Genomic DNA, 22,844 nt, shown 5'->3' on the forward strand with positions numbered 1-22,844 from the left:
CCGCCCAGCTGCCCGGCAGAGCCGCACTGGCCGTGCTTAGTTGTGGAACAGCCGAGGAGGAGGCCCGGCGGCGACATCTGCAATGCCGAATAAAACGAAGAAAGAGAAGGTGAGGGAATACAGCAGAGAGGGTTGTTGCTATGTTGGATGAAGTTAACCAAAAAAGTGTGTGTTAGTGTATGTGTGTAAACGCGGAGACCGTACACGAGGCAAATTAGCCCAGTGTCCCATTACCTAGCAAAGAGCATCAATCACAAGCTAGAATAGCACAAAGTATGCTAACGGGCTAGCCCCACTTAGAGTGAATCTGATGGATGGATGGACGGGCGGACGGACGGATGGACGGATGGATAGAGGGATGGATGGATGGATAGATTTATCCTTAATGTATTAATCCCTGGAGGGAAATTGCAGTGTTACAGCACCTCACGTGCGAACAATAGGCGATAAGAATGAAGCAATAACAACAAAAAATGGAACGAAATTGGCAATATACAATGAACCCCAAAAAAACCGTTTTGCAATATGCTAATAATAAACACTACGCCTTAAAATGAACAATGACATTTCTCTATCAAAAAATAGTCAATTGTGCAAGTTTGCATAAATATATAAAATATGGTGTGGAAAACAATGGTTACAAAGGTACACTATAATGTATTGATCAGTATTAATCAAGAATATTTTCAAGCATGCATATATGGAAATTACTGTCTGCCTTGAAGACTTGTTGCAGAGATCTTAAGTAAACAAAGGCAAAGCTACCTTGTGTGTTATCATATGCAGCAAGTAGCGGACTTAACAATGTGTTTGTGTATTATTGTGTGATCAGGCTTGCTATGCCTGGGCTGGTCTGTCTGCATTGTTTCACACTGTGCATCTCCATGACTTTTTTTCAGGAAGCTTCTAAGTCGGGAAAAGTGGGCAAATGTGGCGGCCAGGAGAATTCAGAGCATGAGGTAAGGCCGACTGAAAACACCCTCTCCCGTCATGTTGGACCACGTCGCCCTGGGCCCGACAGTTGTTTCCACCACAACACTGTAAACTTTGAATGTGTACTGCCAGTTTGGCTTGGCAGCTTTCTATGTCCAGCGGATCAATTGGCCAGTCTGAACACAATATGGATTTGAAAATATTGGTTTAGTTGTTGGCCTGGCTTTATGTTCTTCCAAAACCATTTATTTCATTGCAGCATTCAGTTTCCATTCACTTCATTGCAGCATTCAGTGAGGCTCTTTGTTCAGGCCGTATTAATTTATCTTTTACCCCAACCTCTATCTCTCTGTTGTAATCCTTGATGTTTGATCCCTCTTCTGTGCTAGCACATCTGCTAATGCGGCAAGCTAGTGTCAAATTGAAATTCCTCGGCACCAAGCTGTTACCGAATTACCTTCTCTAAGCTCCACCCCAACCAGCCTCTCTGCTATACTATCAGATTTAGGAAATAGTTTATACTGTTAATTTTGTACTGTAATAATCTGGGTTGGTCGGGTTGATACATTTTCATTCACTTTTTGTAGTCTGGAAGAAATTTGTTATGTGGCTACCTGGGAAGGGTTTCCTTTTCTATGATGAGAGGGACATTTCCCTCTTCATGCTTCCTCAATCGGAAATCTGCTGTAAGTTCATGGGACATTTATTTTAGAGGGATTGTCATGTAATTTTCAGAAACCTTCGGTCTATAAGAGTTTAACGGAGGGCTTATTATGCTTTTCCTTATCTTCTGCATATTTATAATATTACAATGTGGGATGTTCATATTTGATGTGGCCAATGTGTCACATAACAAGATAAATGAATGACAAAGTAATCGCTGTGAACAAAACACGCTTCTGACCACTCTGAACATCGGTTTTCAAAGGTTTTTTTTCTACTCTGCACAAGCTAACGTCAGCTTGTCACGGAGTTCTTTATATGGTCATCTACTCCATCCAATACTGGAGCACACCAACCAGTCGGAACAAAATTTAAAATTAGGTCTTGTAGATCTTATATGAGTGAAGATTCAGCAACTGGATTGCTAATTTCTCGCCTCAAATTCCGCCACAGATTTCATTTTTTCTTCTTCATCTATTTATGGGATTGGCGGAAACACTGACGGTGACAAATTAGTCAATAACCACACCTCTTCATAATTTCGCAAGGGGTGCGGTGATATCACAGCAAGTCCAATAAGCATTTTTTGGTTTTCCCGAGATAAGAAGCACTAAAATAAGTTGCTTCAATCACTTTGTATTCAGCAAGAAGAGCGCAACATCATTTTTCATGCTCACTTTTTAATGCATAAGATGGCTGTCATGGTAGAATGTTTAACATGATAGCCTACGCATTTATTTAATTTAATAAAATAGCGACACACCAATGGACTGACAATTAAGAGCACCGCCCATCATTGTTCTCACATTATCCATTAGTGTGTGGGTCACCCACTGTTCAAGTTCAAGAGATTATTTGTCACACACATATACATACGGTCATACATACAGTGGGGCAAAAAAGTATTTAGTCAGCCACCAATTGTGCAAGTTCTCCCACTTAAAAAGATGAGAGAGGCCTGTAATTTTCATCATAGGTACACTTCAACTATGAGAGACAGAATGGGGGGGAAAATCCAGGAAAAAACATTGTAGGATTTTTAATGAATTAATTGGTAAATTCCTCGGTAAAATAAGTATTTGGTCACCTACAAACAAGCAAGATTTCTGGCTTTCACAGACCTGTAACTTTTTCTTTAAGAGGCTCCTCTGTCCTCCACTCCTTACCTGTATTAATGGCACCTGTTTGAACTCGTTATCAGTATAAAAGACACCTGTCCACAACCTCAAACAGTCACACTCCAAACTCCACTAAGGCCAAGACCAAAGAGCTGTCAAAGGACACCAGAAACAAAATTGTAGACCTGCACCAGGCTGGGAAGACTGAATCTGCAATAGGTAAGCAGCTTGTTGTGAAGAAATCAACTGTGGGAGCAATTATTAGAAAATGGAAGACATACAAGACCACTGATAATCTCCCTCGATCTGGGGCTCCACGCAAGATCTCACCCCGTGGGGTCAAAATGATCACAAGAGCGGTGAGCAAACATCCCAGAACCACACGGGGGGACCTAGTGAATGACCTGCAGAGAGCTGGGACCAAAGTAACAAAGGCTACCATCAGTAACACACTACGCCGCCAGGGACTCAAATCCTGCAGTGCCAGACGTGTCCCCCTGCTTAAGCCAGTACATGTCCAGGCCCGTCTGAAGTTTGCTAGAGAGCATTTGGATGATCCAGAAGAGGATTGGGAGAATGTCATATGGTCAGATGAAACCAAAATAGAACTTTTTGGTAAAAACTCAACTTGTCGTGTGTTGGAGGAGAAAGAAAGCTGAGTTGCATCCAAAGAACACCATACCTACTGTGAAGCATGGGGGTGGAAACATCATGCTTTGGGGCGGTTTTTCTGCAAAGGGACCAGGACGACTGATCCGTGTAAAGGAAAGAATGAATGGGGCCATGTATCGTGAGATTTTGAGTAAAAACCTCCTTCCATCAGCAAGGGCATTGAAGATGAAACGTGGCTGGGTCTTTCAGCATGACAATGATCCCAAACACACCTCCCGGGCAACGAAGGAGTGGCTTCGTAAGAAGCATTTCAAGGTCCTGGAGTGGCCTAGCCAGTCTCCAGATCTCAACCCCATAGAAAATCTTTGGAGGGAGTTGAAAGTCCGTGTTGCCCAGCGACAGCCCCAAAACATCACTGCTCTAGAGGAGATCTGCAAGGAGGAATGGGCCAAAAACCAGCAACAGTGTGTGAAAACCTTGTGAAGACTGACAGAATATGTTTGACCTCTGTCATTGCAAACAAAGGGTATATAACAAAGTATTGAGATGAACTTTTGTTATTGACCAAATACTTATTTTCCACCATAATTTGCAAATAAATTCTTTAAAAATCAGACAATGTGATTTTCTGGATTTTTTTTTTCTTCTCATTTTGTCTCTCATAGTTGAGGTATACCTATGATGAAAATAACAGGCCTCTCATCTTTTTAAGCGGGAGAACTTGCACATTGGTGGCTGACTAAATACTTTTTTGCCCACTGTACATGCAGTGCAATGTCATGACACCCGGTGATTACGCACAATGAGCTCTATAAGCTCTAAAAATACAAAAATGTGCATACTAGACACGAGGTCCTCGCGCAAGTTTTTTGAGAGGCAACAGAGCATTTCAAACTATAATACTTTATAATTAATATTTCTTTGTTAGTTTGTTACTAAAATGTTTAGGTCTCTACCAGTGTTTCTGTTATCCAATAATTATCACCATATTTTTTTTCCTCTGTCGAAATAAAATAGACTCGATCATGTAGATAAAAAAAAAAAATCCTCAGTTCTGTTAATTTCTGCTTTCGGCAAGTTTGGCCAAGTTTGGCCAATCACCTTGGACGATGTAATGCTGACCTTTCACCTCTAATCAATCACATTTGTCGATATAGAAATAAGACCCGCCCCCTCCCTTGTGGGCATGTTGCACTTGTAAACACAGACACGCACTCAAAGAGCAGAGAGAGCACAGCGTCCAGAACTCTTGAGGAGAAACAGAAAGGCGATGTATTGTTGACAACAGGGACACATACATCCACAGTTTCGCGTTTTCTTTGGATATTTAATTTCCGACCCAAATCGGACGTGCAACACCACAAACTTTTATTTATTTAGACCTACTTGCCATATTGTTTTTGATTTTTATCAAAATTGTATTTAAGTGATATTTTGATTAAAGCAGCTGCACTTGTTCATTATTGTTCACAAACGGAATTGATTTCAAATTGTAATATGCGTAATATTTATTTATAAAACGCCGTTAACTGAAGGGACTTCTTTTATTTGGAATATTCAATCATAAATATGAAATCTACATGCCTTCATGAATTCATTCTCTGTATAGCCTGCTTATCAATTGTTTTTAAGCTCAATAAACACAAATCGTATTTGACCGGAATCTCTCCCATTTGTCCGGGACATTGAAGTCTTCCAAGATACATGGACTGGCACTAATTTTTTTTTCTAACGGAAACTCTGGGCTGTACTTTTACAGAATAAAATCAATTTAAATTGAGTTGGAAGTTACTTTTTCCCTGTGAGCAAAACTAAGTTGGTGAAATAAGTCCAGGGTCCTGTCTGTCACATGGTTGAGTGAATTTTAGTGTGCAGGTGAGAGTTGTGGGACCGGGGACCTGGTGCTTCTTGCATTCTCTAGATTCCACAGTGGGACAACGCTGTTCAGAGGCTGTAGGAGTCCGTTTGGCTGGTGAAATTATGGATTTCGGGATGAGATCAAGTTCTCTCAAATATTTTCTTGCTGAACTGGTGGCCTGTGAGAAGAATAAGGATGACTTCATGACCGCAGAGCCTTCAGTGAAATTTTTAATTACTTTTGACAAAGCCCTAAAACCCCTGCTACTACCACGTTAGACAAAAGCGGTATGAAGGGGTCTGATTCTTTATTTTGAGCTCATTGTTACATGGGGATTCTTGGTCTGATGAGGGTTTCCAGTAGGGCGGCCCCCTGAAAGTCAATGAGTGGAACCTGTCAGTCAACTGAGATTCTTCAACTCTAGCAGTCTTTTATTTTTTGTCAGTCAGTGTGCATTACAATTACAGGATAAAACAGATAGAAGCTTGCAAAATCCACAGGGATAACATTTCAATGAGGAATTATAAATAAGGGGAATCGTAAATATATTTTTCTGTGTATGAATCATCCACGTCCAGCCCTGGCCACAGCTCTCCGTGCTTTCCGATCGCAGTGCCCTGTTCCTCCAAATAAAACAACTAAAAACAGCGTGGGGACGGCGCGGCTCGTAGGGATGAGTATTGTAAGATGGTACCGCTACTCTTACAGATACTGCTTATTGATTCGGTACTTTAATGGTACTCCTATCACTTCTTTGTTTTATTCTTTAAGAGAAGAACAAAAAAAAAGAACAGAATTAGCAGTGTTTTATTTTCTGCGCATTATGCATGGAGAGGGGGCGATCGGGATGCAATGTGCGCTCTCGTCCCTTCATCTGTGTGTGAGGCAGAGGGAGCCGGCCCCGCCCCCTCGCACATATCTCCAGCGATGGCGAGAGAGAGGAGGGATGTCTCTTCTGGTAATAGTGAAAATGGAAACAACGCGATTAGCATATTGCAAAAGCTGCGATATGCAGCGTGTTTTAACTGGCGCGTCATGCTGTCCTTCTCCTGTCGTGTACCAGTCAGACTCACCAATCAGAAGTGCCGTCCTCCACATGTGACAGTCATGCGCACAAGAGATGCAGCGGTACAGTGCGCTCACGGTTCGGTATGTTATAAGGTTTTGGGGCCATGGTAACTGTACGGTTTTGGCATCTTTATATCTAAGATTTTTTTTTTTTCTTTCAAGTTAAAAGGTGTAAAGAATTTGCCACAAATAACTAGTGTAACGCTCTGTGTATGACTGAGGGGGTAGATGAGGATTCAAGTTCATTAATGGGTTGTTATAGTTTGCATAAGTTCATCTGAATGAAGGAGAGGTGTCCAGGACAGTGGATAATTAAAATATGAATTTCCGTAAATTATTTATTTATACAGGTACTCATCACTTAAAGACCTCCCTGTTGAACGACTGTTCAGACTTACCAGCTCTCTGACCAGTCTGTATTGTACTCTGCGTACAATGCCGCTACATGCGTGCTGCGTGCGCGCCGTCTGTCAGGCATGTCATCCCTGTTCTCAGTCTCGTTCCCGCTGTCTGTCAGTATTCACTACCCTAGAGTTCCCAATGGTCACGCCCCCTTACAGTGAACTAACACAGGTCCTCGCTTATCGACCAATTCACTTAACGACCTGGTCTGAGGAACGTCACTCAGTCGTAAAGTGGTGTGTGTGTGTGTGTGTGTGTGTGTGTGTGTGTGTGTGTGTGTGTGTGTGTGTGTGTGTGTGTGTGTGTGTGTGTGTGTGTGTGTGTGTGTGTGTGTGTGTGTGTGTGTGTGTGTGTAATGTGTGTAATGTGTGTAATATGTGACCCACCGCGTACTTTAGGGTCTTTTTTTTTTTTTCTTCCTTCCCCCCCGCATCATTTGAAAGTGAAGAATCAGAGCTTCAAAACAAGATGTCACTTGTGCAAAAGTTTTCCCCACACTTGGCTTCATTCAGCCAGCTCCCAGAAAGTAAATAGTTAGAGGACCAACAGAGCCTAAGCTAGTTGTCACATGGCTACTTAACACCCTGCTGAATGGGGACTTGACACCCTGCTGAATGGGGCAATCTTTGCATTGTTCTTGTGTTTTGAGGGAATGTTGAACAGCGTCGTCGACACACAACATATTTTGTTTTTATAAAAGCTTTTATTTAACAGTAAGAATATACAAAAGTGGAATTATTTAGGTGTTTAAAACAACACCGGACAACACCAGAAAATGTAGAGTCTATCAATAATATGAGTCTCTGAAAATGATCCTCGGTGTGTCATTAATATAAAAATGTGCGTATGCCAAATATCTTCTTAAGTTCTTGGAGTTATTATTTTGGCTAACCCCTACCCCAGCTACACTCTGAGAGCCTGGTTGGGGCCTCTTTTCATTTTCTTTTAATTTGCAGGTAAACTTGAGAATCTTGCAACTGTGCATTACAACTTGTTCATAATCTGCCAATAACCAACCTCAACGGACTTTATCACATCATCAACTTCTTCCGGGCGTATCGTCTGTCTCCTCCGGTGGTTCTTGAAAATATTCAGTTTCATTGTCACGTTCAGGTTGAAATACGCTGTTTGAAATGTTCTCCAAGTCCAGGATGATATCAGATTCCGCGTCGCCGTTGGTGAACTGACTATCATCACGGAAAATGAAGTTCAGTACGCGCTGCTAACACGGACTTGGATCTATCGCACTGGTCAGATTTAGGTCCACGATATGATTTAGATCTTCCTCCACCCGCTTCTCATAATCCATAACAACACGGAGATTAAAGTTTTCTCAGACAAGTTAAACCGAAGGAGGCTCGTCTTGTTTACGTAATTGATGTCAGCACTTCTTCTTCGATGGTACATGTTGGTACATGCCCCCTCCACAATGATGTCTCAGTTTGTGTGTAAAAGTAGTACGACTTAAAGGTTGAATTCTATCAAAACAGTTTCACATTGTGACTTCATATCACATGGAATATGGAGGAATGATCTTCTCCTGGATGGTCGCCTTAAAGGAAATGATTGGTCGTTGTTGTTCAGCGCTGTTCAGCGTCTCGGTAAGTGAACTGCGTTTCACCATGTAAGCTAACGGGAATATTGAACTCGACGGTTTAACATTTTTCTACTATTTATAAATCAAACACTGTTTTGAAAATACGCTGAGATTAAAAAAAAAAAAAAAAACTCAAAGGAACACAAATCTGGAAAAATCAAATTTTCCTTCAGGAAAGGTTTTTTTTTTTCAGCTTATTTGGCTGCTCCTGGCGATTTTAGAAATGCGCGAGATAGTGGGTCACATATTTAAAAAAAAAAAAAAGTTAAACAATAAAAAATAAATAAAACCAGTACTATATTAGTTATTTTTGTCTGGAACATGTATGAACAGTATTTTTCACACACAAATAATACTAAAATAACTTGAAATAAAACCTCAGTCAGACCAGTGCATTTGTGAACTTTGTGAACATTATGGTACAGTGAGTGCACTCCTTTTCAGCCAGGGCACCTCCTTGTGAGGGATGAGCATAGGCTATGTGTTACATAGAGGGGGAAACAGGAGCAAGAGATGGCAACTTAATCTAACTTAAAGACTTTCAAGACAAGTTAGTATTGAAGAGGGAGACGGACGGTGGAGGGTGGGTTATTCTCCGGACCGGACAGTTTGATTGATTGCACTCTTTATAAAAACATTTCTACGTACTTTTATCTCGTGTTACTATTGAAAAGGGTGGGCGGACCCCGCACGACTGACGTTGCCGGTGGAGCTGCAGCAGTGGATTCAATAAGAAGCCGTAACTGCGTGCCATGCCCGTACTCTGCGCCAATGCGTCTGGTAGACTTCTACCGGCATACCACGGTTCGAATGGTTCGATGACAGACTGTGTACCGTTGCATCCTGTGTCATGCTACCCAATCAGAAGTGACCCAAGGCAACTGCAATATGTCCGTATACGCCCACCAACAACAAACACATGAAACCCATGGAAAACTTTACATTCGTGGTGTGGAAAAATGGACTGTGCTGTGCCAGAAGCAACAGTGGACAATTGGACCTTGAGTCCTGAAGAAAAGCAGCACTTCAGTGGTATGGGAGTATTTAGGGTTTTTTTGATGACCGATGTGCAACAAAAGAAGGTATTGTATGGTAGTGCAAGGCCTGTCATGTAATAGTCGCGACATCACGAGGCAACACCACAAACCTATATCGACACTTGAAAAAGCACCACAGGCCGAGTGTACGACCAAAAAGTCATGTGAAAATAGTGATGCTCTAGCCAAGTCTAGTAAACAAATTACCATTTCAGAGTTATTTGCGAGATTTGTTACTCCTTATGAAAAGGGCTCACAAACCGTGAGATAACGAACGCCATATTCCTCTACCTCGCTACAGACGTTGTCTATTAACACTGCTACAAACATGGGTTTGTAGCAGAGCTCTGAACTTTGAATGCTGGATATAACATATACGATTCCCTCCCGCACATTCTTAATGCAAGTTGGCATCCCAGAATTAGACATGGACATGGCTTTCCAAACAGAAATCGATGCTGCGTTCATGGGGAACTTGGAAAAGTTATTTGTTTCATAAGTTATGCGTTCATTTGAACTCTTTATTTTTTTTTTGTGTGCTGAAAAGTTAAAAATTTGCACTTTTTTACAATATTGGTCAAAACATCATAATTGGTATGCTCTCTAGGACTCTGAAAAATCATGATCGGCATCGGACTCAAAAATCTGGCGTCGTTCGGGCTCCAGCTTTAACTAAACCTCCGCGCTGCTCCCCAGTTGGAGCCAGTGCGCCACCCCATGCCACAGAGCACTGTGCTGGGTGTGTGCTCCTGGCAGAGCCCAGAACACCTGCAGAGTCTGGACAGAGTCTCTTCTAGCAGAACGCTGCGTCTGTTTGGTTTTTTATTTGACCCTCTTTTAATTTGAGCATAAAGCTGTCCCTGCACCTGCTCAGCTGGTGGATTAAAAAATATATATATATTTGAGCGCACGGACAAAGCTCATTCACTTGCACGCACAAAGAGGATATATGAGGATGTATGCCTGCAACATTTTTATAAAAAATAATTTCTGCTGAAATACTGCTTTTTTTTTTTTTTTTTTTTTACACCAAATATAAATTTTCAGATTTTTATATATTTTTTTCAATTCAAATAGCATTTGAATATCGAACCATCGTTTAACAGCTTAACTATCTCATGTGGTAATGCTCATCACATCTTTTAAATCTATTGCACAGTAAATATTGAACTGAAGGTTGAAGCGCAATATCTGTCAAGTAAATTATATTGCGGTATTTTCCCAAAATCGTTCATGTAAAAATAAAATTGACACACAAATGCACACTTTTCTTCTAAATGTAGCAGAATTACAAGACTGATAAATTGATTATGAAAAGTCATAACGCAAAATGAAAGAAAAGACCGCATTTATCAGTCATAGTCATAGAAAAATAGTGTGTGCGCACACTACTCACAAAAAGTTAGGGATATTCGGCTTTCCGGTGAAATTTCAGGATGAACCTAAAATGCACTATAACCTTTACAGGTGAATTTAATTTGACCTTCTCTAAACTTTTGAATGCACATGTCCAACTGTTCAGTGTTTCAGTACTTTTTGCACAACTTGCTGTTCTCTAACAAGGAGCTGAACGGCAAAATTCACAACAGGTGTTTGATCCATGAATCGACCAATACATTTCCTGGTTCAATTAGAATTGGTATTTAAACAGTCCTCTTCATCATGCTGTTCACATTTTGACATCATGAGACCAAGATGACACCTAACAATTGATCAACAGTACCTCGCCATTGTGAGGCTTCAAACAGGATGTTCTCAGAGGGAAGTGGCCACTGAGCTTAGAGTGTCACAGAGTGTCATCAGCAGGTTGCAACAGAGATACAGAGAGACTGGAAGAGTCACAGAAAGGCATAGAAGTGGACGTCCTTTGGCCACATCCCACACTGATGAGCGCTTCATTGTGAACAGTGCCCTGAGGAACCGGGTGATGAATGCCACTTAACTCCAGGCACATTTAAGGGAGGTGAGAGGCATCCAAGTGTCACGTCAGACCATTCAAAACCATTTACATCAGCGTGGGACGCGTGCTAGACGACCTGCAAGGGTACCTGACCACCCACCAGGCACAGGCATCATCATCTTGCACGGGCCAGGGAGCATTGACGCTGGACGAGAGACCAGTGGCCTCAGTGCTGTTCTATGATGAAAGTCGATTCACGTTGAGCAGAAATGATGGCCGCCAACGATGTTGGAGACGTCAAGGAGAGCGCCATGCATCAGCCACTGTTGTCACCAGACGAGCCTTTGGTGGTGGTGGTGGTGGTGGTGGTGGTGTTACAGTGTGGGCAGGTGTGTCTAGTCAATACAGAACTGCCCTACACTTTGTGAATGGTACAGTGACAAGCCCATACTACCTGAATAACATCATTAATCCAGTCATTGTGCCCCTGCATGAACAACACAGGCCTCATTTCATCTTCATGGATGACAATGCTCCAGCTCATGGAGGTCGCATCATTAGGGAATGGCTGCTGGAGACTGGGGCACCTCAAATGGAGTGGCCTGCACTTTCTCCAGACCTGAATCCCATAGAAAATCTATGGGATCAGCTGAGTCGCTGTGTAGCGGCTCGTAACTCTTTACCCCAAAACCTCAATGACCTGAGGGCCGCCCTTCAAGAAGAGTGGGGGGCCATGCCTCAGCAGACAATAAGTCGACTTGTGAACAGCATGAGACGTTGTTGTCAAGCTGTAATTGATGCTCAAGGGCAGATGACAAGTTATTGAGACCTTGACATTTTTTGTTGTGGTAAACCCACCACTGTTGTTGGCTTTTGTTTCAATCAATTGTTTGACATAAGGAAATTACCATTGCATGCTTCTGCTTAAATGCCCTACTTTCATGATATAATATCACTGTAGTGTGAACTTTTTACATTTTTCATAAATTTCACCCAAAAGGGAGGGGGGGGGGGGGGGGTGTGTGTGTGCATCCCTTCTTGCATAGGGTCAAAACGAGCCTATTATGAGTTTGGGATGTAGGTTCCCTGTAAAGCCAATCCAAGTGGATTTTTCGGGTTTATTTTTTTTAATCCATGCCACGTGTGACATTTGGATAATCAATGTGTGTGTGGTCCAAACTGATGTCTCGCTCCATTTAATTTTAAGAATCATTAATATGGACTCTCTCTCTCTCTCTCTCTCTCTCTCTCTCTCTCTCTCTCTCTCTCTCATATTTCTCTCAGATGGGCTCCAACAAGAAAGGAAGCAACAGCGCCCCCCCCACCACTCAGCTGCTGAAGGGGAAGCAGCCCTGCTCCCAGACTCCTGTCAAAAAGGACAAGAGGCAGAGCTCCTCCCGCTTCAGCCTGAGCAACAACAGGGAACTACAGAAGCTGGCGGCCTTTAAAGGTACTTAATTACCCGGACGGCTCAAAATCCTGATTTGACCTAATCAAGTTACGGCGTGAAGCGGCGGTTCAGAAGACTGGTTTTAAAGTGTCTTTGTCACGTGGGCAGTTTTGTTATTATTAAAGTGGAGTAAGAATGTGGGTCAGGGCTTTTAGGCTTGGTTGTTGTTTGTTTTTATTTTTGTTGGACCGTTGCAGGCACAGCGGTGGAAAGTTACATTAATTCAAGAAATATTGTCAATGAAAACCGCTTGGAAGCCTGAATGGCAGGTTCTTGCACCTCATCAGGAAGTATATGTAAAGATTTGTTTTCCTTTCACTGTGTGCATTACAGTAACAGGATGAAACACATAGAAGCTTACAAAAAATGCACAGGAATACCTTAGGCCAATACCTTAGGTTCATCCGTGCCCAGTTCCACCGTGGCACGGATGAACAGGGCACAAGTAGGGAAGGGTATTGTTAATATTTTAATGCTACTACTTCTCTTACCAATGCCTTTAAGGGTACTCTTATTGGTTATTTTTATTATTTTTGAAGAGAAAAACTAAAACAAATTAAGAGCAGACTACACTGCTTTATTTTCTGTGCATTACACGTGGAGAGGGGGCGATCAGGGCGCATTCTGCGCTCGCCGTGCCATTGTCACTTACTCAGAGCAGGGTCTCCTCGTGGGTGTTTAAGAGCCAGGCAGAGGGAGCTGGCCCCGCCCCCTTGTGCATATCTCCCTATCTCCGACCATGGGGAGTGGAGAGATGTCTCTTCTGCTTCTTAAACGAATATCTCAATCTTATTGCAAGTTACAAACAAGTTATATAGCCTAAATAAATAGAAAATAAATTTTCTTTATTGCTCCAACAGCATTAACAGTGCTGGTAACATTGGCGGTTATCGATACTACTGTCTTTAATAATTTAGCCCCAGGGCCCATTTAATACTGGGTCTAGGTACCCAACCCTGATCGCTTGTGCCCCATTCTTCTGTGCTCCCCCCGACTAACAGTCGAATATTCACATTGGACAGCCCAATCCGATTGGACTGAAAACATTCAGCCTGGTCCAGCCCTGCTTTTTAGGCTGTCAGGAAATGTCTAATGTACAGTAGAAAGTGGTGCACATAGTGGTGATCACTTCCAAGCACACGTTCTTCCTTGTTTTCCCTCTGCATTTAATGTTCTCTGCACACATCCAGCTGCATCATGTTAAGTAAATCTGAGAACTGAAGGTAGTGTTACCCAAGACATGGAAACCGAGGACGTACATGGTATGGACTTTGCTCTGGGTTTAACCCAAGCATCTATATTTAGGGGTAATCCACAGATAAGGCTTTAATACCATGGTCCTTGCATTGCAGGATGCTGCTGGTTGTGTCTAACAGCTATTCTCTTGTCCACAACTTTCTCTTTGTTAATGATTTCACACTCAGGAGAATTCTCATTTTTGCACATGTACCTTTCAATTCTCTCCACCACAGTGATTTTTTTTGACCACCTGCTATTCTGTGTATTCTGGCTTGGTGTTGGCTGCCCAGCCCCAAGCACTCAGCAGTGGAGGTTTCATGAACCATCCATGTTGATGTTCTTATCTTCTTATAAGTGTTATAATGTTGTAATCTGTTGTTTAAAGTCCTGAAAGTTTTAAGACATATTTGACATTAATTCTGAATTTCTCTTTTGAAACTAAGTCCAATGGGGAAAAAATTGAGACATTTTCAATTTTGAGTGACAAGAGCCTTGAAACCCACGGTGTGTTGTTAGCTTCAGCTAACAGCTTACTATTCTGGGAATAATTCCCACAATGATCTTTACCCGTGTGTCATTTATCTTGGCTTGCTGTGGAAGTTGTGTCAGAATAAAAGACAAGTCCAACCTATTTCTGATAAAGGCTGTTCTCTCCCAGCAATCTGACAGCTTTGATAACATTCTGTTTAAATATTGTCCCAACTGCAGTGTGGTCGATTTTTATCAGTTTGTCCTGTCCAAATAGGCACCTAGCTAGTGATGTTTTCATTCCAGGCATTCTTTCCCTTCCTGGAGAGTTATAAAAGTAACAAGACCAGAACCTTGACCACAAGGGACTCACTCAGAAATTGACTGTACTTGTTGTTGCTGAAGTGAAGATTTCAACTCAATGTAGCACTGGTAATGTGACAAGCCTGCAAAGATACCACAATTATTGTTTATTCCTATATGAATTTATACACACAAATTTATATTTTGTTCTATTATTTTATTAAGTTAGCAATTCAAGAGTTGCTTGTTAACGGGTACAGAAAAATAGTTGTCTGTTCCCTGGGTATCCTAGAACATTGGATCCCTCTTGTGTTTTCTTCCTCTTCCATTTGGGTTTTTTTTTTTTTTCACGGTTAGAGTAAGGAGTTGATGCAAGACCTCCTTAGAATGTAAGCTTGTAAGAGGAATTGAGACTGTAACTGTGATACAGAACTGTACAATTAGTTGGACTCAACTAGAAGACCCAAACAGCTTGGCGCCACCTGCTGGTGAGTTTTTAAGGACTCAGTAATATTGGTGCAATAAATGAAGCTCACGTTACCAAGTTTTATGAAAACAAACTAATTTCATGCATACATAATCGAGTATGTATGTGATGCAAAGTTTCCTTCCAAATTGGCTATGCACTTTGAAGGCTCCATTGATGGTCTTATATTTTTATGTTGTGATGTTGCAAGATATGCTTTTTCTTAATGACTGCTTTGCAGTATTTTCATATTATTTGCATTCAAAAAACAGATTAATCAAGTTCATGTATTGCTTAACAAATGCAAACATTTGTTGTGTGATTTACTACCTGTTTAGCTGGACCCCAGATTAAGTTAGCTGTTTTTTCTTGGAAGCCCTCTAAGCAGGAAGTTAAGATTGGCTACTGTCTAAAAGGGGCCCAGTGTTCCAAACTAGGTTGATAGGTCTGTTTCTTCAAATAGACTAGTGCCATAAGCGCTTCTTACAGCATGTCCAGGCATTGTGAAGGAAGCAGCAGTAGACCCAGGAATGAAACATTCAAGCGTTTATTTATAGGCCGATTTACTGCTGTCATCAACACTCAATTACTGCGTAACAACCCGAAACGAACAAACTCTCCATTCCATCAGATCCGGACTCATGATGCCTCACAAGTTGTATCCCATCCTACTGCTCTGGTTGCATGTTCCAAAAAGGATAATTATGATTAGTGAGCGTGTTTGGTGTAGCCTGTGTTTTGTCAACACCGGACCATCTGATGGGTTTTTCCCCTTGACTTGATCATCCATCTCTACAACTTAACTTCACTACAATATTTATTTATTTATTTTTTCAATAGGAGAATGCTGAATAGATGTTCTGTTCCTGTTGTGTTTGCTTTTCAGGGAGCCAAGTCACGCTGACTATGGGCAACCCAAAGATCTGGAGTTTAGATAGCAGTAATCCTGAAAGAAAGTCAATATTTACCCTCAATTCTTGTCTAATCAGGTGAAATATTGCTCGGTGGTACCTCATCCCAGAAACCCAAATGTAAACTACAAGCATACAGTGTGAAGTTAATTTGCACAAACAGTGAATATTTCTGCATCCGTGCATGACATGTTCATTGGTCAATGACCAGTCTTTACTGTGTATGCCCTTTTTTTTTATTGTGACTTAAAATGCGTGCACCAATCTATCATAAAAGAAAACCTTTATATTCCTGTTGGTTCCTTGTTTTGGAAAGTTTTAATACAAGTTTTCAGAAAAATATTTGATTTGACAACACTGAAAATATCAAGGGATGCAACCCTATATAATGGGAAAATCTATTTTTTGTGGAATAAAATCAAAGCATTCATAATAATCATTATGTCTTGAACAACTAATGAACAAATTAATTTATTTGTTAGTTAATTATAACATTTGTGGACATGTTTGACTACAAGGGTTAGGCGCTGGGAAAGGAGTTTTGTCAGCTACTCTGACATTTTGAGGTGTGCACCTGCTTGGAACTGATAACTTGTTGACAAGATGTTATTCGGCGTCACCCTATTGCGTGCTAAATGCTTTCATTTCTATAAAGACTCCCTCTGCAAAGGTTTTGTTTCAAGATGGGTGAGCAGTGCACCTTTCTGTTACTTGTTGCAGCAACACATCCGGTGTTGGTAGCAACAGTCTTCCTGTTTCTCTGCCACATACAGTACACCTGGGATGGGCTGTCCTACTGCAGATCCATCTGATACCTTGACACACACTCCTACTCTTCTTACTCTTATTTAGGCTAATAATTGACAATAGAGTCTCAAATAACCCACTAGAGTTATTTGACAACACTTCAGTTAATTGTCGCTTGCAGGTTACAGGTTGTAGTAAATATTATGTTTTGCATAATGTCTGTTTGGCGAGTAGCTTGCAGGTGCCGTGATTATGATCTTTCTGTGTATAACCCTATTTAGTTTTATACCTGTTTAGGGTTAGACTTTACATTAGGTATGGTTGGGGTTATTAAAGTTGTGAGATTTCTTGATGAGTTGAGATTTCTGCCTGTCAAAGTGTCATCTTTCCTCTTTGATTGGTATCCGTCATCATGCAGTTTGATCTTTATCATGGCCTAACTATTGTTTACTGTTCAGTCTTTGGGGAATGGCTCCATGGGTTTCGAGTCTGTAAACTGAAGCATGCTTTAAATCCTGAAAGGCAGACCTATCCCTGCACCAATCAAAGTGGAAGTCCCGTTCCTCCCCCCCTCGGTCTAGCAGCCAATCCCGTCCTGCTGTGTTTATTTATTCTGACAGTCAGCCCGTGTGACCAAAGCCGGCCAACCAGGCGGCTGGTGTGGGCAATGACATCACTAACTAGCTGGTTCCCTCCAGCAGCAGGGGAGCTTCATTTTCTGCTCAGTGTTTGTGCTAAAATGGAGACTGGCTCCTCGGCTTAGCTTGGACTGCTCTCCACTTCCCTCCCTGCTGCCTCAGCTCACTGATGTTGGCATGCACTAGAGCAACTGGCGGGATGGTTCTGGACGCACCCAACTCCAACGGGCCTTTCCAATCCATGGCCCTTATGCATTTTAGAGGTGAGGATAAGAGCTACCTCTTTTGCTGCTGAATCTGTGTGTGTCGAAGGGAAGTGGTGAAAAATGTTGTTGCCATTAACAAACTGTAGCTTGCTGAAAGATGTAATTTTGTAGATAAAAGGACAACATTAAATTACTTTTCTAATGAACATTAAATTTTAGAGGAAACTGGGGATTGATTGTATGCTAAGGAACGGCATTTGCTGTGTTCTGCATAACTTGGTAAATTAGCGAGGCAGAGAGAGAGTTGGAGGGAAGAGAGCTAGTTTTACAGCCCTCTGTCACCCATCCCCCACCCCAAACACTGCTGATGTCAAAGGAAGTGAGGTCAGAAAATCCTGTTGTCAGCCTGAGCATCTTGTTTTACGTATGAACGTGTGTTATAGATTTATGGATCAATTGCTATCATGGGTTGACCCCATGTTGAGTACTTCATATGTGTCGCTTTTTAATTATACAGTCAAAATCTGGGTGGATATTGGCTGTTCCTATACAGTACTTCCATAATTTAATGTGTTAGAGCTAGCACTGTCAACATTGGCCAAAAATCACGTTTTAATATTCCATCTGAAAAAATACCTAAGTCTGAATATATTGGAATATCCATTACAATTTTAAAATATTATAATTTGATCAAGTTGTGTTATTGTGAGTTGGGCTTGGGCGATTGTGCAAAATTTCAATCATTCAATTCCCCAGCCTCCCTTCTCGTCCTCCCCCTCCGGGGAGCAGAGACCCAGACCGGGGGGGTGGGACGGCTCCTTTCTCCGAGATAATTACACGATTTGGTCCTTTTATTTTGCTCCTCCGCCCTTTATCCTTTGTGGCAAGATTAGAGAATGTGGCCCCAAAAAATGAAAGGGGGGGGAAAAAAAAATCCTAATTAACCGATTGTTTTAACCGAACCTGCGCTGCCCCGGTGAGACCCGGTGCTCCTTCCCGGTGCGCTGTGTGTGCTGCTGGCAGAGCCCTGAACACCTGTAGAGTCTGGACGAAGCCTCTCCCAGAATGCTGTGTTTTTTTGTTACTTTTTTTTATAGTTAATGAGCATAAAGCTGTCCCTGCACCTGCTCAGCTGGTGGTTAAAAAAAAAATATATATATATTGCACACTTGCGCACACAAACAGTATGTGGACGTGTGCGTGCAACATTTTTATCACATTTATTTTTTATTTTTTACAATTCGAATAGCATTTGAATATGGAACCATCATTTGACAGCCCTAGTTAGGGCAGACAGTTTGTTTATTTTTGTTACATTCTCACACTGTATTAAACTATCTGCTCAAAATCACTTGTCGCTACTCTCCAACTGTTGCTTTAACATGTGGCCTCTGGAATTTAAACATCCAAGATGCATTCCCAGACTCTTGCTGCAAGAACAGGACTATTATGCTTATGGTGACTTTGATGGGTACATTGACATAGTTGTATATATGTTTTTCTTTACTGATCTCCTACCACATAGAATAGTAATTGTGCACATTTTCCCTACACGTCTATGAAGGCCCTTTCTTTGCCTGAAGGAGCTTGGCCTGTAGACTCCTCTATTACCTGACTACAAGCTGGAGCCTGTTGGAGACGAAAGGTCACAGGCACAGCCATGCAGCGAGGCCTGTGTGTGAAGTCAGAGTTTTGCACAGCACGTTCCTTAATATTTTAGTTCTCTTCAGAAACCCTAGTGCTGTTGTGTAACTGGAACAGGCTTTTATAGGTGGATATCTAGGTGAACAGAGATAAATGAACGCTCGCGCCACTAGAAAAGAGGTGGACACGTGCCCAGACTCGTAAGTAAAAGGCATGTGACCCAGAAGAGTGGTGGTGTGATGCTGCACATGAGAAGTACTGGAAAATGTTGCCCCTGACGAGTTGTTTGGTTTGATTTGCAACAATCCAGCTTAGTCCCTGATGTGTCCTACATAGATGCCATGACAGAATCTAAAGTGACCTGAATCAGTCCCTACCTGTCAATACAAGTATTATACAAGAAACCTTCCTGGCCAGTAGAACATCTGGGTCAAACCTGCAATTATGATGGCAATAGTTTGATATATTGTAGATGCTGCTATAAAGGGAGTGTAGAGACTGTTTTACTGTCCTCCTATCCTTCCGAAAATACAAGACTATGAAATACAAAAACTTTGGCAAGACTTTAGTCATCCAGCCATTAATGCCCTCAACAAAATATAAATAACACCACCTGACTTTCTCTGTGGATATGTCCTCAGTGTTGTGCTGTTATTATATTCTAAGTGCTGTTTGCTTTGTTGTTGTTATGCTTTTGTGTTATGTTGGGAACAAATTTCAATAGTTTTTCTTCCATCACATTCATTTTTGTTTGCAATTGATTATATATATATATATATATATATATAGCAGTTTGTTTTGGCCCATCCAGCCCCCATGCCTCCAAACTAATCCTGGTCTATATAAAACTTCTTGTGAAACCTAAATTTAACATTAACTCCTAGAATGTAATTACCTGAATGTTGATGTCCTCAACATTAGCAAGTGCAAATGTACTCCGGCATATAGTCTGCTGGGTTTTATACTATTGAATATTGTGTACTAAATTATACAGTTGTATATTGTGAGAGTTTGACTTGTTGATATGCTCCAGTGTTAACCTTAGGATGGAGTTGTAGCAGCGGAGGTGAAGCAAAATGTGGAAAATATATTTGTGCGCGTGATTACTATGCGCAGTGGCCTTTGTGCATAGTAAGGCCCGCCTCCAGGAAGAAGAATCAGTGCATGTGGAATTCATACTATCTTTAGGGATACTTTTACTGAAACGTATCAAGATGGATCTTCCAAATATTGTTTATTTCACAGATGTGTTTTCTTGCGTATTCCTATCAAATTATTACATTTGCTTTAACGTCACTGTGCGATACTCACATCGTTATCCATCGTTCGTTCCCCTCTTATCCCTGGGAGGAGGGCCTGGGATCGTCCCCCTAAAGAAATGGCAGCACTGAAATCGACATGCAACGCAACAAATTCATACTTTCTCCATCTTAACTGTGTTACTGATAAATGCGTCCACCTACACAGGTTCAGGGAGGGAGACAGAGACTGAGTGGCAGTGAGGTGCCGACACGGCTGGAATTTTATTATAAAACACTCAAATAAAAAGGCTCGCTGGCCAAAACGTGAACAAAAAGTATTAAATAATTGTTTAGAGTCCTTTTTGGTCGCGATCTGGTCCGGATGGTCTCCTGCACCATGCTCACTGCACGTAAGAAAACTCTTTCAGCCAACTCCGACCAATCAGCGGCAACAAGCTGTTGGGCCGAGTCAGAACAGCTGCGCCGGTACGGGACGAAGCCCGCACTGTAGCCCGGAGACCCCAGTTTAACCACGACCCCTCATCTGCAACAATAGCATTTAGCAAAGAAAATGTATAATTTCTTGGTCAAGCACAGTGTTTTGTCAGCATTTTTAATGTGCAATGTTGAGTGTATGATCACTTGTGATCAGATTTTCCAACGGGTTGATTCAATTTCATTACTCATCATGGGTGACTTAAGCAGTGTTTAAATTTAAACACTGGCACCAAGTAGTAAGATAACAAGGAAACATGTTCACAAAAAATGTTTTTGAGAAGCTGCAACTACCCCTTATGTCTTTGTTTGGCAGATTAGACATGAGTTTTGGTTTTGTAGTACTTATTGCGGGCCGTACTTATTGGTGTCGTAACACGCTTCTGCTATTGCTAAAGAGTTTCTATCTCTTTCTGAGGTGGAAAGAGACAAAAAAGTTTTCATGGCCTTTTCACAATGTATTTGGGATTGAATAACATGCTGGGGAAACAGGTTAGCTAATTAATGGGATACATTTCTTGTGACAACTGAGGTGGAGTTTCTTCCTATTAAATTTTTTTTTTCTTCTGATCTCTCACTTTTGACGGCAGTTGGTAGCTCAGAGAATCAACTGGAAACTATCCAAAATGTCTTGAGTGTCCACAGGAAAAAGATAACACAGGTTCAGGTTTCCCCTCTATGGCAGTGGGAAGATGGACTGTAGATTTTAGGCTTGAGGGTTGATAAAGGAGTTGACATGAGCTTTGGCTTGGCTCGGCATACAGACAGTTAGTTATGTACAGACTGTGAGGGTACATTTATAATGACCAAATTGTGCTATTTAGAACACTACATTGCGGGCAGAGGTCCTGGCAATGTGGAGCTACTGGCAGTAAATTAATATAGGTCAATTGCTTGATCAGCCTCGCTGGTATGATACGTGACATTTTGAGACACCCTCAATCGACAGATGGTGAATCGAGCCAATATATAAGCAGCTGTGCTGCTGCCGGGAAACTGTGTGTAGATTTCCTCTGTAGCTTGCATTAGCTCTGTTAGACCGTGTGCAGGGCGATAGGAAGCTGAGATTTTCTGTTCTTTCAGAAATGTTGAAAACAAGTGCTGTAAGTCGATTTGGCAAAAATGCAGACTTCATCAAAATTTGCTGCTATTCATCCAACATCACCGTTTTTAAAGACAAATGATATATTGTATGCGTAGGTCTTTTAGCAATGTGAATATTAGGAACAATGTTATAAATTATTGTGATAATGAAGACAACATGAATGCAGAGTTGCACAGTTAATTGAATTGGAGCAAGAATCTAACAACGGGAATCTCACATTACAGCAATGGTCATTTAACAGCGCTTTTTCCCTTATTGCACATGCCATAATATAGTTTTACTATCTTTTAACAGGCTGAAATGGGGCATAAATGCACTTTTTCTGATGAGCTCCTGAGGCCCCTAGTTCTGTGAGCAAATGCGGTTTGAGCACGAGTTCCGGGTATGAGCTACTGGGTTTGAGCTTGACATCCTGGTTCCATTGTATTTAGTCTTTCACTGATTTTACCTCATCAGTCGACCAAAAACTGTTTCTGAACAAATTTGAGGCGAAATAAGCAATCCAGTTGCTGAATCTTCGCTCATATTAGATCTACATGTCCTCATTTAAAAGTTTGTTCCAACTTTCGTTGCCATGCTTCAAGCTTGTGGGGAACATCGCACCGGGACACCGGATGTGCGGATTTTGTTTCATGTAAACAACAGAAAATAAAATGAAGACAACTACTATAAAAACACACTATTTTTATTGCTTTTGTTTGGAGAAATGCACAGTGAGTCGCACAGTGCAGACTACGGTCTTA

General features: G+C 41.5%; 1 protein-coding gene across 4 annotated transcripts in view; it reads left to right on the forward strand.

The window, feature by feature from the left end:
- Positions 1-82: 82 nt before the first annotated feature.
- ppp2r5cb (protein phosphatase 2, regulatory subunit B', gamma b) overlaps positions 83-22,844 on the forward strand; it is a gene marked incomplete at its 5' end in the record, with an annotated part of 48,233 nt that continues 25,471 nt past the window's right edge. For 2 of the 4 annotated variants that reach the window (XM_079996969.1, XM_079996970.1), the window contains one exon: positions 17,578-17,673. In XM_079996969.1, the coding sequence (XP_079853095.1) occupies positions 17,580-17,673 (94 nt within the window). Of the gene's footprint in view, positions 110-899; positions 960-12,472; positions 12,639-17,577; positions 17,674-22,844 lie in introns of those variants that run through there. The other 2 variants (XM_079996967.1, XM_079996968.1) reach the window with 2 other exon arrangements.

The sequence above is a fragment of the Zeus faber genome (assembly GCF_960531495.2).
Source record: "Zeus faber genome assembly, chromosome: 2".
NCBI lineage: Eukaryota > Metazoa > Chordata > Actinopteri > Zeiformes > Zeidae > Zeus > Zeus faber.